A 13713-nucleotide genomic window follows, 5' to 3' on the forward strand; every position below is an offset into this window, starting at 1 on the left:
TGTAGAATAGATGGAGTTGAACATTCACCGCGGGAGTGAGTGGTTACGGCGGCTAAAGCTACTCACAGGTTTACAGTTCATTGACGTAATTACATGTGCGGCCCTAGGCCTGACGTTTTGGCGGCGCTGGGGTGGGTTGGGGTGGGTTCACCACGGTAACCCAATATTGGGATTACACCTCTCTTCATTGTTCGCTGACGCTTGAACCGTGACTGGAACACCCCACTGCTGTTGAAAGGGTGGGGGGTGTCACCTTTCCAGGGACAGGTGCAATATATCGCATAATAGAGTCGGGTGTTTAAATTTTTACCTTGCAATTTTATTCCGATTAGTTGTAATTACATCACTGATTATGTTTTTAAATTAGAAGTTGAGCACGCGTTTATCGTGCGAGGCATAAAAATTAACACTTGAATTTTTTTATAATCAAAAGGAATTGACGGCTTTGGCGATTAAAAGAAAATAAAATCTCGTCTTCGGATAGAAATTTGAACAAAAAAATTACGCCATGAGGATTAAGGTGTAATTACCCTAACATCCTCCTTCATTAGATCATACGTCTACGAATCCCCACTTCTTGCCCCCCCCCCCCCCCCCCCCCACTAACACACGCCACAAGAAACCCAGGCTCTACTTGTTTAAAGTCTGACGTGTCTTTTAGAAATCAGTTTTTCACCTGAATTTTTTTTTAATCTGCTAATTCGTTGTTGTGTCAATCAGGGCTTCACAATCTTCAAGAAACTCGATACGTACATTAGCTGTTATTATAATTTAATCACACAATCCATACCTCCCCCCCCCCCTACTATCCATATAGTAGCAGGTTGCACTGTAGGGGTATAAAAAAACCACCCATGACATCATCGACCTTATGTGCCGGCACGCGGCCGAGCGAGCGCCCAATGAAGAATTGATGAAGGGAAACAAGAAGGCTTGATGTGGTGTGTTCAAGTCTAGACGGGCGCGGGGCTTTCTGCTTGGGTTGCTTGTGACAGGCCAGGGTCCTAGATCAGAGTGCTCGGGGCACGGGACGTCGGGCCGGCTGCTGGCATATGCCAGATGGGAGGTGTACAACATTTGATACATTCAGCCAAACAACGAATGTACTCTTTGTGATATTTTTTTTTCTTTTACATGATGAATGTTTATGTATATTAACAGTGTGTGTTGCATGTGTTTGTATGTGTGCGCGTGTGTGAGAATATATATATATATATATATATATATATATATATATATATATATATATATATATATATATATATATATATATGCATACACACATATATATTATATATATATGTGTGTGTATATATATATATATATATATATATATATATATATATATATATATATATATATATATATATATATAAATATATATATATATATATATATATATATATATATATATATATATATATGTATTTTATATATGTGTATTATATATATATATATATATATATATATATATATATATATATATATATATATATATATATATATAGGCCTACAACGATCCAATCGTTAAACCTCCTGTAATGCTATGTTTACTGACAAAAGCCCACACTTGTGTTTTATTGATGAAAGATGGAGAAATAAGGGGAGGTAGTCGGTGGAAGAGGGGGGTAAAATAATTCAATTTATGATACTTGGATGACAGCGGGCGATAAACGCAATAGAAAGACATTGTCCCTACCCAATCGTCTCCCCTGTTCTATCAATTATTCATTGAGTATAATTGTGAATCGGGCCCACGTTGAATCGAGCCGATATCTGCATATATCGCTATACGACAGTCCCTGAGAAATGGTTGTTTGTCTCCTTTACAGAGCAGCTTCGCTTAAATAGCATTTATAGGGGCTGATCAGGGCGGAGGGTGGGGGGGGGGGTAGAGGTAAAGGGGGTGGGGGGGGCTTCATGAAAACGGCATTTTGATATCCGAGAGGTCTGTAATGAACGGTCCCACAAATGGTCCCACAAATGGTCCCGTAAACCGCGGGACCACAACAGTCCCAAGCCCCGGAGATCGTGCCTATAAATATGACCATTTCTCGGGAGGGTACCGATTTCAACCGGCCCGGGTCGTATTCACGCCGGACGGAATAAATTCCATGTCTGCACGGCATGCCGGTCCTCTGTGTTCTAACTCGACCAAATTAACGTTAAGATTAAAACACTAAAGGCTCGGCCATAAACTGCATTATACTTGTAATGTCCAGATCGTTTCCTTCATTAAACCGAACTTAATTCTCCTTATTTTATCAACAGTTTAAAACACTTTAAAAAACCTCTTGCCTAATTATTAATAAGACCGCAAATTTTATCGAACTTTTAAAAAATAAGCATCGGCGTTGCTTCATGTGGTATTAACGCGGTTCTTGCTAAAGCGCATGACGGGTTATTTGGCCAATTATATTTAATCCAAGCTTCGATTTTTTCGCGAGATAACCAACTTGGGTATCGCGCGACAATGGCGTCGTTTCTACCTTAGTAGTGTGTTGCATTGTGCTCTTTCTTCGACGTAACCCTAGCATAGCTTTAAGCGGGGTGCATTAATTTAGTTCATTCTATTTTTCCCGGTTCATATTTTTTAGGTCGGACAAGTGTTCTTTAAGAACTGAAGTCAGACACGTGTAGGTTGACATAAGAAAGTAGTTCTTACACCGGTCCCAAGAAGAAGATCACTAATGCAGAACCTCTTGTGCACACGACACCCTCTACGCGACATACAGCGTCTGCTGTTTCAATCTGGCTCTTAATCTATGCGCTTTCGTCGCGTAACAAAGTCTTTGATATTTTTTTTTAGAAATATTTGCTTGTACCGCTAGCAGATTTGATAAAACCGAACACGTCTGTTTTATACATTTTTTATAACCAAGCCGATGTAAAACTTTACGGCCTTGAAAAGTGGTTCGCCATTTAACTAGATTAATTAAATTCAATGTAAACTAGAAAAACTTGAATTGTTTCTCTTGTTTTTTCCCCGTGGGGTGGGGTGGGGGGCACTTGAAATTTTCGGGGGGAGGGGGGGCAAACTTAATTTTCCAGGGGGGAGGGATGCGTACACTGGTAGAAGTATATATTTTTACATAAATTTTGTTTGGGGGAGGGGAGTGAGATGGGTAGTTGTAGACGTCCCCCAACCTCCCCCCGTCGAGTGCCTGAAAAAAACAACTCTGGTCCGATTTTGCTCTACTTTTCAAAACAAAGCGAAATGTATAAACATCATGAACTCGTCTAAATGATGCTCCGAACGTATGTGTTTTAATTTAAATTTATATATAGGTGTATATTCAGCTCCCTAAAGCCAACACAGAAATATATTTTATTTTACAAACGAAGTGTGTATAGACAGTAGGCCCTATGTGTGTTTTTGTTAGTTGTAGGTGCATGTTACGCTCTACGGTGCCAGCAGCTTAAAAAAATATTTATGGCACCCATCAAGCGAATCGAAGTGTGTGATGTCGTCACAGGTGGACTATAAAGATGTTTATGTCACAGGTGGGCTATAAAGATGTTTATTACCCAAACAACATGGCCGGATGTAGGGCATAGGCACTTAATGAAATCAATAATTTCCTGTAAGTTAATTAGTGTTCAGTGGTTAATGAAAGATTAACAGGTGTACTTCGTCGTTTGGTAGATTAGTGTGTGTGGGGAGAGAGGGGTAGGTGTGGGGGGGGGGGGAGTCTAAGATGTATTATATCATAGTTTAGGTTGTAATAAAGCAATAATTTTAAAACTGTGAAGTAAAGATCGATGATACATCTATGAAAAAACTGTAAATAAAAACAGGCCTATACAGCTATAGGGAGGGTCAAAAAAAAAGCAGCTCTGAAGGAATCACAGACACATACACCTACATACGAACCACACACAGACGAACAACAGACACATACACCTACACATCAACCACACACATACACCTACATACGAACCACACACAGACGAACAACAGACACATACACCTACACATTAACCACACACAGATGCACCTACATACGAACCACACACACACACACATACATCTACATACAAACCGTAAACAAATACACCTACATACGAACCACAGACAGATACACCTACAGACGAACCACACACAGATACACCTACATACAAAACCACAGACACACACACCTACCGACGAACCATACGAGATTGTAAATGAAAGGACATTGGCTTATCTCCTATACATGCAGAAGATGTTCTATTAAGATTCATTTGGCTTTGGGGGATTGGAATGGCGCACGCGCGCACGCACACACACACACACGCGCGCGCGCACGCACACAAATACACACACACACACGCACAAATGGTTTCATTTAATATAGTTATTCTTGGAAGTATAAAAAGCTTGTACATTCTCTCATCACCTACTCTTATCCCTGCGCCATCCAACCCCTCACAATACAACCCCCTCCATCCCGTCCCCCCCTCCCTCTATTTATTTTCCTGTACATTTCCACACTACCTGGATGGGAGGTGGATAGAATTGGTATACACATATAAAAAAAAGAAAAGTTGAAAATGTATTTCCCACACGACCGACGTCCGACAAGAACAAGCACTCAATCAAGATTGGCCAGATAAATTTGGAATAAAGAAAGCCTAACTGAATTCTTTTATTATTTACACCACACTGCTCAAATGGCACCACAGACAGTGATAAAATGCCGCTGCTTATTATTTTTTCATTCGTCAAAAGAAAAAAAAAATCCTGGAGATTTCTTGATACAATTATAATTAAAATTCGGGCAATTATCGTATAACTGATTTGATTTAGATCGTTTTTTAAACAAGGGAAACGTTTAAAGCAAAGAATAAATGATGAAATATGAGATAGAAACAGATTACATTGATAACAAATTTATTTTTATAACCCCCAAACTAAAACTGGGAAACCAGAACGAATGCGAAATGAAATTTTTACGTTTCTGGATTGTTATTCGTCAAGGGGAAGCACTCGGATAAACTCGTAAATTATCTCCCTTAGACAAATACGCCCAGAATAATACAGTGATTAATACAAAGGGGAGACTAAAATTGAACAAGGGATTCGGGTTGAAAGGTGGGAAATACACGGATGGAATTCAGTCAGGCCATAAACAATTCCACCAATCTGACACGTGATGGAGGAGCGTGGAGAATATCAAAGTCCCGTTGCATTCTCGCGGGCGACTGGAAGGTTCGGGATCTGATTCCTGCAAATAATTAATCTGCTACCCTATCCAGTATTATGGAATTTTGATGGGAGAAGCAGGGCGATTCATCCTCTCTAGCGGCACCGACAGCTGCGCGGGCTGAGCCGGCCGACGATGTAGGGAAACAGGCGGTTCTCAGGGAACTGGGGGTACTGCACTTGGTGGTATGGGGGTGGGGGGGTTTGGGGGGGGGGGTTAGGGGGTGGATACATGGTGAGCGGGGTGGACATGGGGCACAAGAGTTTAAAATTTTAATGAATTTTTAAAGAGAAGAGGTGAGCTTATAACACTTAATTTAAAATGTAATAAAACTAAACTTTTTTTTTATTTTGGGGGGTTGGGGGGATGGGGGGGGGGGGGTAAAGGAGGTGGGGTGATGAATTTAATAACACTTTAAACTGTAGAAGTTAATTTTTTTTATATTACTCTTGGGATAAGGATGCGTTTTTGTGGGACACTACTTTACAGAAAACTTTGTTACCCTTCAACCCCCCCCCCCCCCACCCCCCTGCAGCGCACACAAGGGTCAAGACGATTTGAACTTTGTTGTGGTTTTACAGGCAGTAGTCATTGTGTCATTGTTTGGTTTTAATACACACAACTCACATTAGGGTTGAATGATACATAGTCCTTGTGCTGTTGTTAGGTTTTAATACACACAAATCACATGCAGTAGAGTTGAATGATGTATACGAGGAACATAATTTCTCACGACTACATGCGAGTGAGGTAGGCTAAAGTGTTGGGCGGGCTGCATCGCTGGGATGTCTGCCTGATTATATGTGGAAAAATATTTCGTTGAAGGTGATAATTCAGCGCTAATTGGTTACGTTTTTTTTATTCCTTATATTGTTTAATGATAAAGCGAATGACAAAAACAGATGGAAAGGATGGAGGGGGGTGGGGGTGGGGATGAATTCTGGGTGGTGGAGGAGGTGGGGGTAGGGATGAATTCTGGGTGGTGGAGGAGGTGGGGTCAGCGATGCATGAATGCAATCATAATTATAGATTTTTAAAAATGTGGTGTGTTTTTTACTTCAGCTCCCTGAATGGGGCGTAGTTGGGTCGGGAAACGCTGGGTGAGCTCAGGCTCTCACGAAAGGGGTGGGGGGGGGGGGGTAAAGAGGTAGGCGAGTCCAGTGAAGGGGGTGCCACGTTTTTTTTTTTTACCTACTCTGATACTTACCGTCTTTATATAAGGGGTTGAGAGGTGGGTGGGTGATTTAGAAAAAAAATCTTAATTGTTAATTAGTTTCTGATGCACATACAGCTCTTAGCCACCCCGTTCCATTTGTGATGTCTTTAACACGCGACTGGCATTCTGGGAGGGCAGACAAAAAAAAATGGCTCCCGTTATCGAGATTATTTTTAATTAAACTTTTTTTTTTCCAAATCTGCATATCTGAGGTAAGAATTGAGAAAAATTTGCAACAGATGAATTTTTAAGTCGTTTTTGGAAAACCCAATGTTTGAAATGACATAGACATTTTTTTTCCCTCCTGAATGTTATCTTCGTTAAGTCCATGTGTTTTAGCGCGAGACGCATGCAGATGTGCTTGTTAACGAATGCTAAATCATTTACAGTTTTTAAATGGGCTGAGAAAAAAGTTTTTAATTGCTTTTTTCTGTAACAAGCTACAAATGTATTTTGTATTATATTGGTATGAGGGAAAGTATTTTTTAACGACGTGTTTTAAATTAAATATTCTCATCTTCGTTAGCAATTTTTAAAATATCACGTGGGCTCCCCGCAAGACTCAAGTCGGGTCCTGTGGCCCCCCACCCCACACCCACATCCCAGTAAAAAAAATGCGTAATATATTTCTAAGAGGCTAAACTGACATTGTGACCATAAGCCTGGCCATTTACTCACCAGCCCCCCTTTTACCTCAGACACATAAACACACACACACACTCATACATACATACAAACCACCACACAACCCTATGTAAAGCCTATGTCGTGTGAAGTATTTCAGTTCCACGTTGTAAATCTGTTTATAAAATTAAACTAATAAAGAAGCATTTTGTGTTTTTTAATTGTGATGGCGATTCCAAGCCCTAGAGTTAGCTAATCGTTATACTTTATTAAAATCACGTGACTGTTCACAATACTTTTATATCATTAAAGTTAATCAATGGCAATGATAGAAATGTGTTTTTACCCGTCGTTAGTCTACAAGAACAGGCTCTAGTCGCCCTTTAACCTCTTGGTTAAAAACGGGACGACCAACTACATGCTTCATAACCCTTAAGACCTGTTCAGCGAATATAAGAGGGTGGTCAAATGGTAGAGCACACAACAACTAACCCGAAAGTCTGATAGAATCCCCGAGTCCACTCAGCTCTTATGAGTACCTGACAAGTCGAGGCATTAAACCCTGCTATGTGTAGTACTGACCACACATTCCCTTCTTCCACGAAAGAGAAAAAAATAGCTGAATTCTATTTTATCTGTCCTATAAACTGTCTTGTTGAAAACAAACTTCTACGCTAATATACCAGCATCTTTTTTTTACACACGCGCGCGCCCTCACGCACACACACACACACACACACACCATATGCACAACGATACTTCTGTTAACTTGGCCATTGACTTAAAGGAGGTGTATTTTTCATTACTCTAACTCGGGTCATAACCCTTGACATCAAACGACACCTTTTCGTTAATCGAGTGAGTTTTAAGAGTATAGAGGTCTACTGTGTGAATGCTTCCAGTGAGCTTAAATGTTGCCTCATACAATTATTAAATGTTTAAAATTTTGAGTCAGCGGATATAAAAATCGCATTAAACATCGCCAAGATACCAAGGGCGATAATTTTAAAATTCGTAGAGTTGCTTCCCTTCTCGTGAAGAGAGGAATCCAGGAAGTTCACTAATGGCTGACTTCCGCTTTCACGATTTTATGCTCAGGTATGGAATTAAGGGGGTGTAGGACTTTAGAATGACTGTAGGAAATTTGGAAGGTGTAGGACATTTGGAAGGTATAGGACATTTAGATAACTTTAAGACATTAGGAATTTGAAAGACTTTTGGTGGCTGTAGGGCATATACACATTAGGATGGTGTAGTTAGAGATGTGTACGTTTATATATATATATATATATATATATATATATATATATATATATATATATATATATATATATATGGGTGTGTGTGTATATATATAAATGTGTGTATAGGCCAATTAATGAATATAATACAGTAACACTGTTATCCAATTTCAGTCCGGAAATTCCCGATTATTTTCTGCTTCGGTGTTTTCCTTATGCTAATTATAGAACCACGCGAGGTCAACTAGAGTTGAAAGTGAATTAGCGCTTCGTATTAGCCTTATCATTTATCGATTCACTGCTCTATTTCACCCTTCTAGATAAGAACCGTCTGGGTACTGGTGGAGAGGAGGGGAGGGGGGTGAAATTCGGTGTGCGGTTAAAAGGTAAAACCTCTTCATCCCCGGGAAATTTAGTTTGGCAATCAAAGCGAAATAAACCTGGCCACGTCTGCTGGATGAAAGGTTTCGCCACTTTCACTCCGTACGGCACGGATGTTGTCTGATGAAACATGTTGGACCACAGATCTCTATCATGTACGACACTGGGATCCTACCTGGATACCAAAACAAATGCCCCCCCCCCCCCCTGTAGACCCATGTTTATCAAATGGTGCTCTCCCCTGTTTTGAGCTGAGTATTAGGCTTCTCGTTGTCCAAATGTACCTATCAGATTCACAAATCAAGGTGATTGTAGAAAGTGTAAAAAAAAAAGAAAAAAAACTTGAAAACATGATGAAGATAGAAACAGGAGAAAAAGTAAAAAATAAAATAATAAACAACTATATCAGATAGACTGATAGATACGGCGTGTCGATGGGGGGGGGGGGGGGGGGGGGGCTCAAAACCAAGGTTTAGACATTGAGATTTTGAAAGAAAAAAAAAGAAACAAAAATATAATAAAGATAACAACGTATATTCTCAGGATTAGAGGAGAGGGTGGGGTGGGGGTACGAAACTAAGGTTTAGGCATGGAGATATTGAAAGACAAAGTGGTTAAAAACATAATAAAAATAGAAACACCTATATTCTAAGGATTATGGAAGGGGTGGTACATTGTTATAGTGATAAAAAGAAGTTAAAAAAAAATATATCAGAGGGATGGCGGAAGGGGGAGGGGGGGGGGGGGACAAAACCAAGGTTTAGATAGAGAGATAGTGAGAGAAAAAAAAAGTACAAAAACAAGGAAATCAGAGGTATCTGCGTCAAGCGGTTCCATTTGGTAACCATTATCCGCCAGTTCCACAAGCGGGGCGCGAGCTATGGGAAAAACAAGCGCTTGTGTTACATCTTACACGAGGCTAAATGAGAGGGGGGGGGGGGTATTATTATTAACAAGAGATGTTTCGTGTAGTAAAAAAAACATTTTTATATCCCATATCGTAAAAATATAACATTTTTAAAATTTTCGTTGTCCTATATAGTAAAAATATTACGTTATTAAAAAAAAAGTTTGGTGTATCCTGTGCTTTAAAAAAGTACCCAAGTTTTTTTAAATATATGTATTTACTCCCCCCTCCCCCAATTCGCCCTCCCCTCATTAGATTCTTCTCCCACTTACTGTAACCCACACGTTTTTTATATCTCCCCCCCCCCCATCACCTACCGTAAAAATCTGATTCCCGAACTGGACTTAGAGGTGGCGAAATCTGTTTATTTAGGTGCTAAAGCCGGCGTTGTGTTACCGAGTAAGCATCAGCCGACGAGATAAGACGGCCGAGCTTATTTATTCAGCATTTCGCGTGTTCTACAGAACCCACACTCGCATGACTAGAGGAACATGAAAGTTAAGAATTAAATAAATAGAGCTGTGGATTAAAAAACAGAACGGGTAAAACAAACGGATCAAGAGATGTTAAGAAACCAGATAAGGCCGATTAGGTTTAAATCAAGCGTAAGGGGAGGTAATAAATGATTTTTTTTCTTTCTCACCGAGGGGTACGAATATTCATTTTAGATTTTCCTTCTGATAAAAATAAGGAAAAGGGTGGATCTATTTTTTATTTCGTTTAAAATATTGTAAATTTTTTTTTTTCGTTTTTAATTATTTTTTTAAGATACGTTAATAATTTGTTAGTTTTTATTTCTAAAATTTGTTTTTTTAAGATAGATTTTTTTCTCCCATTTTTTTTTCTCCCTTTACCATCTTTTTTCCCACTCCTGGGAATATCGCCGTATCGCACTTTACGGCAGGATGAGAAGCGCGATTGTCAAATGACGCGAGCATGTACGCTGCCGTTTAATGTCGTGTGCAGCGCCATCAATGGACCAATCAGAATCGTCGAGGCTTCCAGTGCAAGCCAATAAAACCTCCTCTCTCACACACGCTGTGTAAATCACAATGTAGTCTATTTACCGATACAAAAATGAATAATGTTTTTGTAGGAAAAAAAAAGTCTTCCCTAACGTAATAAATGAATTTTTCCTAGCTTTAAAAAATGAAACGAGTTAGACCTAATTCTTTTCTGCCAAAACATAGTTAATTTTTGTCCAATAATTAAATCACATCTAAGCTTCTAAGCATGTATGTTTGTAAACCAAGAAAGAAAACAAAAAAAAATCAGATGTAATCAGACAGTCAGGCAGCTAATTTTGTTAATTTTAAAAAACATCCGAGGTTGATTATTTTAGAATTTTTTTAACAATATTTATCTTAACAATTTGCATATATTTAGAGCGAAAAAAAATCTTATTTGCTAAGGATGAGGGGTGGCTATTTATTTATTTATGGAATTAATTTTTTATTGCTGTTAAGCGCTGTTATTTTAAGTAAGATGAAAGGGGGGTAAATGTGTCTAGGGAGGTATCAAGCTGTTAACAGGGCGGGGAGGGGGAGGCATGGTTACATATAGGGTTGGGGGTAGGCATGAAACAGTTTACGTATGGGGGTGGGGTAGGCATGGAGCTGGTTAAATGTGGGGGGGGGTAGACATGAAGCTGCTAACGTGTGTAGGAGTAGGGGGTAGGTAGTTGATTACGAGTGTGGGTGGGGAAGGCATGGAACTGTTTATTTTGTCAATAATTAACAGCTGTGTGTGGGGGAGACGCCGTAATCAGGCGGGGGGGGGGAGAGATGGGAGTAACCATCAGGGTATAAGGCGATGATATTGATATTTCGTTTTCTGGTTCTAGTAAAGTGATTTTTTTTAAATACAGCTTTTTTTTCTAAGTTTAAAAACATACTTACAGTTCTTAAATACTGGCATGAACTACACGTCAAAGAGCGATGACCTAATCGAAGTCCCTAAATAAGTCATTTGAATTGTCCAACCAAAAATGTATTTAAAATTTAAATTGCTGTCTAATGATGCTTTCTTCTCCTTCCACGCTGATCGTCTAACTTATCATCTAATTAATCATCTAATTTATCATCTAATAAATAAGAGAACCGCCTTGTTAAAAATGTCCACATTATTCTATAATTGTCGTGGGGATGTCAGGTTAATGCGAGGCTACTTAAAACTTCTTTTGTTGTAGGCATATGCTTGAGACAACAGCATCAGATATGGACCAATAAAAAATGGGCCATAAATCTAGCCGTAATGAGGGGAGTGACGTCATTCGACGCTACCGCGGTTCTGCGCTAGAATGACGAAGGGACATAATAATTAGAATATCAGTTGTGAAAGCATTAGAATTCATACGGATGGGTAAGAAGGGGGGGGGGGGGAGGGGGCGACCGACCGGAAGTGGATATTTATTGGTTGCCACTGATCTCTGGGACATCAGTTGTAGGGATGTCCATTCATTGGGTAGCTCTTAGCCAGTGATTAGTCCAAATCATAATGGAAGACTTGTTAGGTATGGATGTCGTGTCATACTGATACCCCCCCTCCCCCCGCCCCAGAGTGACATAATAATGTCACCGGTTACTACCGTGAAATAGGGGGAGACAATGATGTCACCACCCACTTTTCAGTACTCTATTTTTAAAATACTCCATTAAACGACTTAACTTAATTATAGCGTTCTACCAACAACAGAATAGTCCCATTAGCCTGGTTCTTCATAATGTCCAATTAAAATTTCAGCATCCTTATTTTTTAATGTGTGTGATAAGCTATACATGATATATAAATGCAAATAATGTACGCAAAAAAAATCTTTAAAAGGAAAAACAAACCAGTAAAGTTTTCAAAGTTAATCGTATACTTGTTAAGTTCGAGTATATTTTTTTTAAATTTTAAAAATTATGTATCTAGAAATTTTCTTTAACCGTCTGCATATAAAATAGAACCCATTCATTGTAATTATTCATTTTAGCATTCCATTAAATTTACTTTTCTATGTGTTTTGTTTTCAATTATTAAATTATTTAACATTTTACTAATTAACATCAAATACTTAAATCACTGTAAAAAGCTATGCACACAGGGGGAAAGCAGGGAGGTAATTCGATAGAAAGCAGGGAGATAACTGACTAACAATGATAAAAATGTACATACACTTACCTCTTTTCTGCATGAAGGCGAATAGGTCATCAAGGAATTCTTTTCTCTTAGGATCCTCGCTCAGTTCATACAACTGAAAAGAAAGATAACACATGCAGTGGTAATACCGTGACCAGAGTTGTCGTTACTTGTTAAGCTCAATGTTAGTGTAGTGAGTAACATTAGAACGATAGAAACCAACATATAGACATATTATGTATGCATCATGTATGAATCAACATGAACCTACGAACAGTGTATTTCACATTACCATGTTCATATCAATATGAATATTTAAACAAATAACAAGGACATTCAACATTAGCGAATAAACGTGAAAATATCAAGAACTAACATACTCGTTAATATATCAACATGTTAATATCAAACTGTATATATCAACATCTTAATGCACATATCAAGCATACATCACATAAATAAACATGAAACAGTCTAATATTTTGACTTCAACAATAAAAAATTATTAGCATGCACACACATAAATTATACATACACACACACATACACAAAAATTATACATAGATACACACACATGCACATAAATGCTCCTCATTTTACACACACACATACATATACACAACTTACACACAGAAATAAACACACGTTTACACACGTGCTATGTTAGATTTCGAGTAGATTATGCGTACGGGTAGATTATGCGTACGGGTAGATTATGTGTACGGGTAGATTATGTGTACAGGTAGATTATGTGTGCAGTAGATTATATGTACAGTAGATTATGTGTACAGGTAGATTATGTGTGCAGTAGATTATATGTACAGTAGATTATGTGTACGGGTAGATTATGTGTACGGGTAGATTATGTGTGCTGACATCAGTTCTCAGCTCTCGTTAACAAGTTCTCATATTTATCATCTTCTTGCCGCTAAAAGAATCCAAACCCCTAAAACACACATTACACACACATACCCCACACATTACACACACATACCCCACACATTGCACACACATTACACACACATACCCCACACATTG

The 13713-nt window shown here is 38.7% G+C and overlaps 2 protein-coding genes across 2 annotated transcripts in view; both read right to left on the reverse strand.

The window, feature by feature from the left end:
- Nucleotides 1-13713, reverse strand: part of LOC131958372 (endophilin-A3) — a 130176-nt gene that overhangs the window by 79610 nt on the left and 36853 nt on the right. The gene's annotated exons all lie outside the window — the stretch shown is intronic.
- LOC131958374 (AT-rich interactive domain-containing protein 3C) overlaps nucleotides 1-13713 on the reverse strand; it is an 83086-nt gene that overhangs the window by 39489 nt on the left and 29884 nt on the right. Inside the window, exon 3 of the mRNA XM_059323384.1 lies at nucleotides 12718-12790. Coding sequence (XP_059179367.1) covers nucleotides 12718-12790 — 73 coding nt within the window. The remainder of the gene's footprint in view (nucleotides 1-12717; nucleotides 12791-13713) is intronic.

Source organism: Physella acuta, unplaced genomic scaffold, assembly GCF_028476545.2.
Source record: "Physella acuta isolate Inbredline_101_S28 unplaced genomic scaffold, ASM2847654v3 ptg001322l, whole genome shotgun sequence".
NCBI lineage: Eukaryota > Metazoa > Mollusca > Gastropoda > Physidae > Physella > Physella acuta.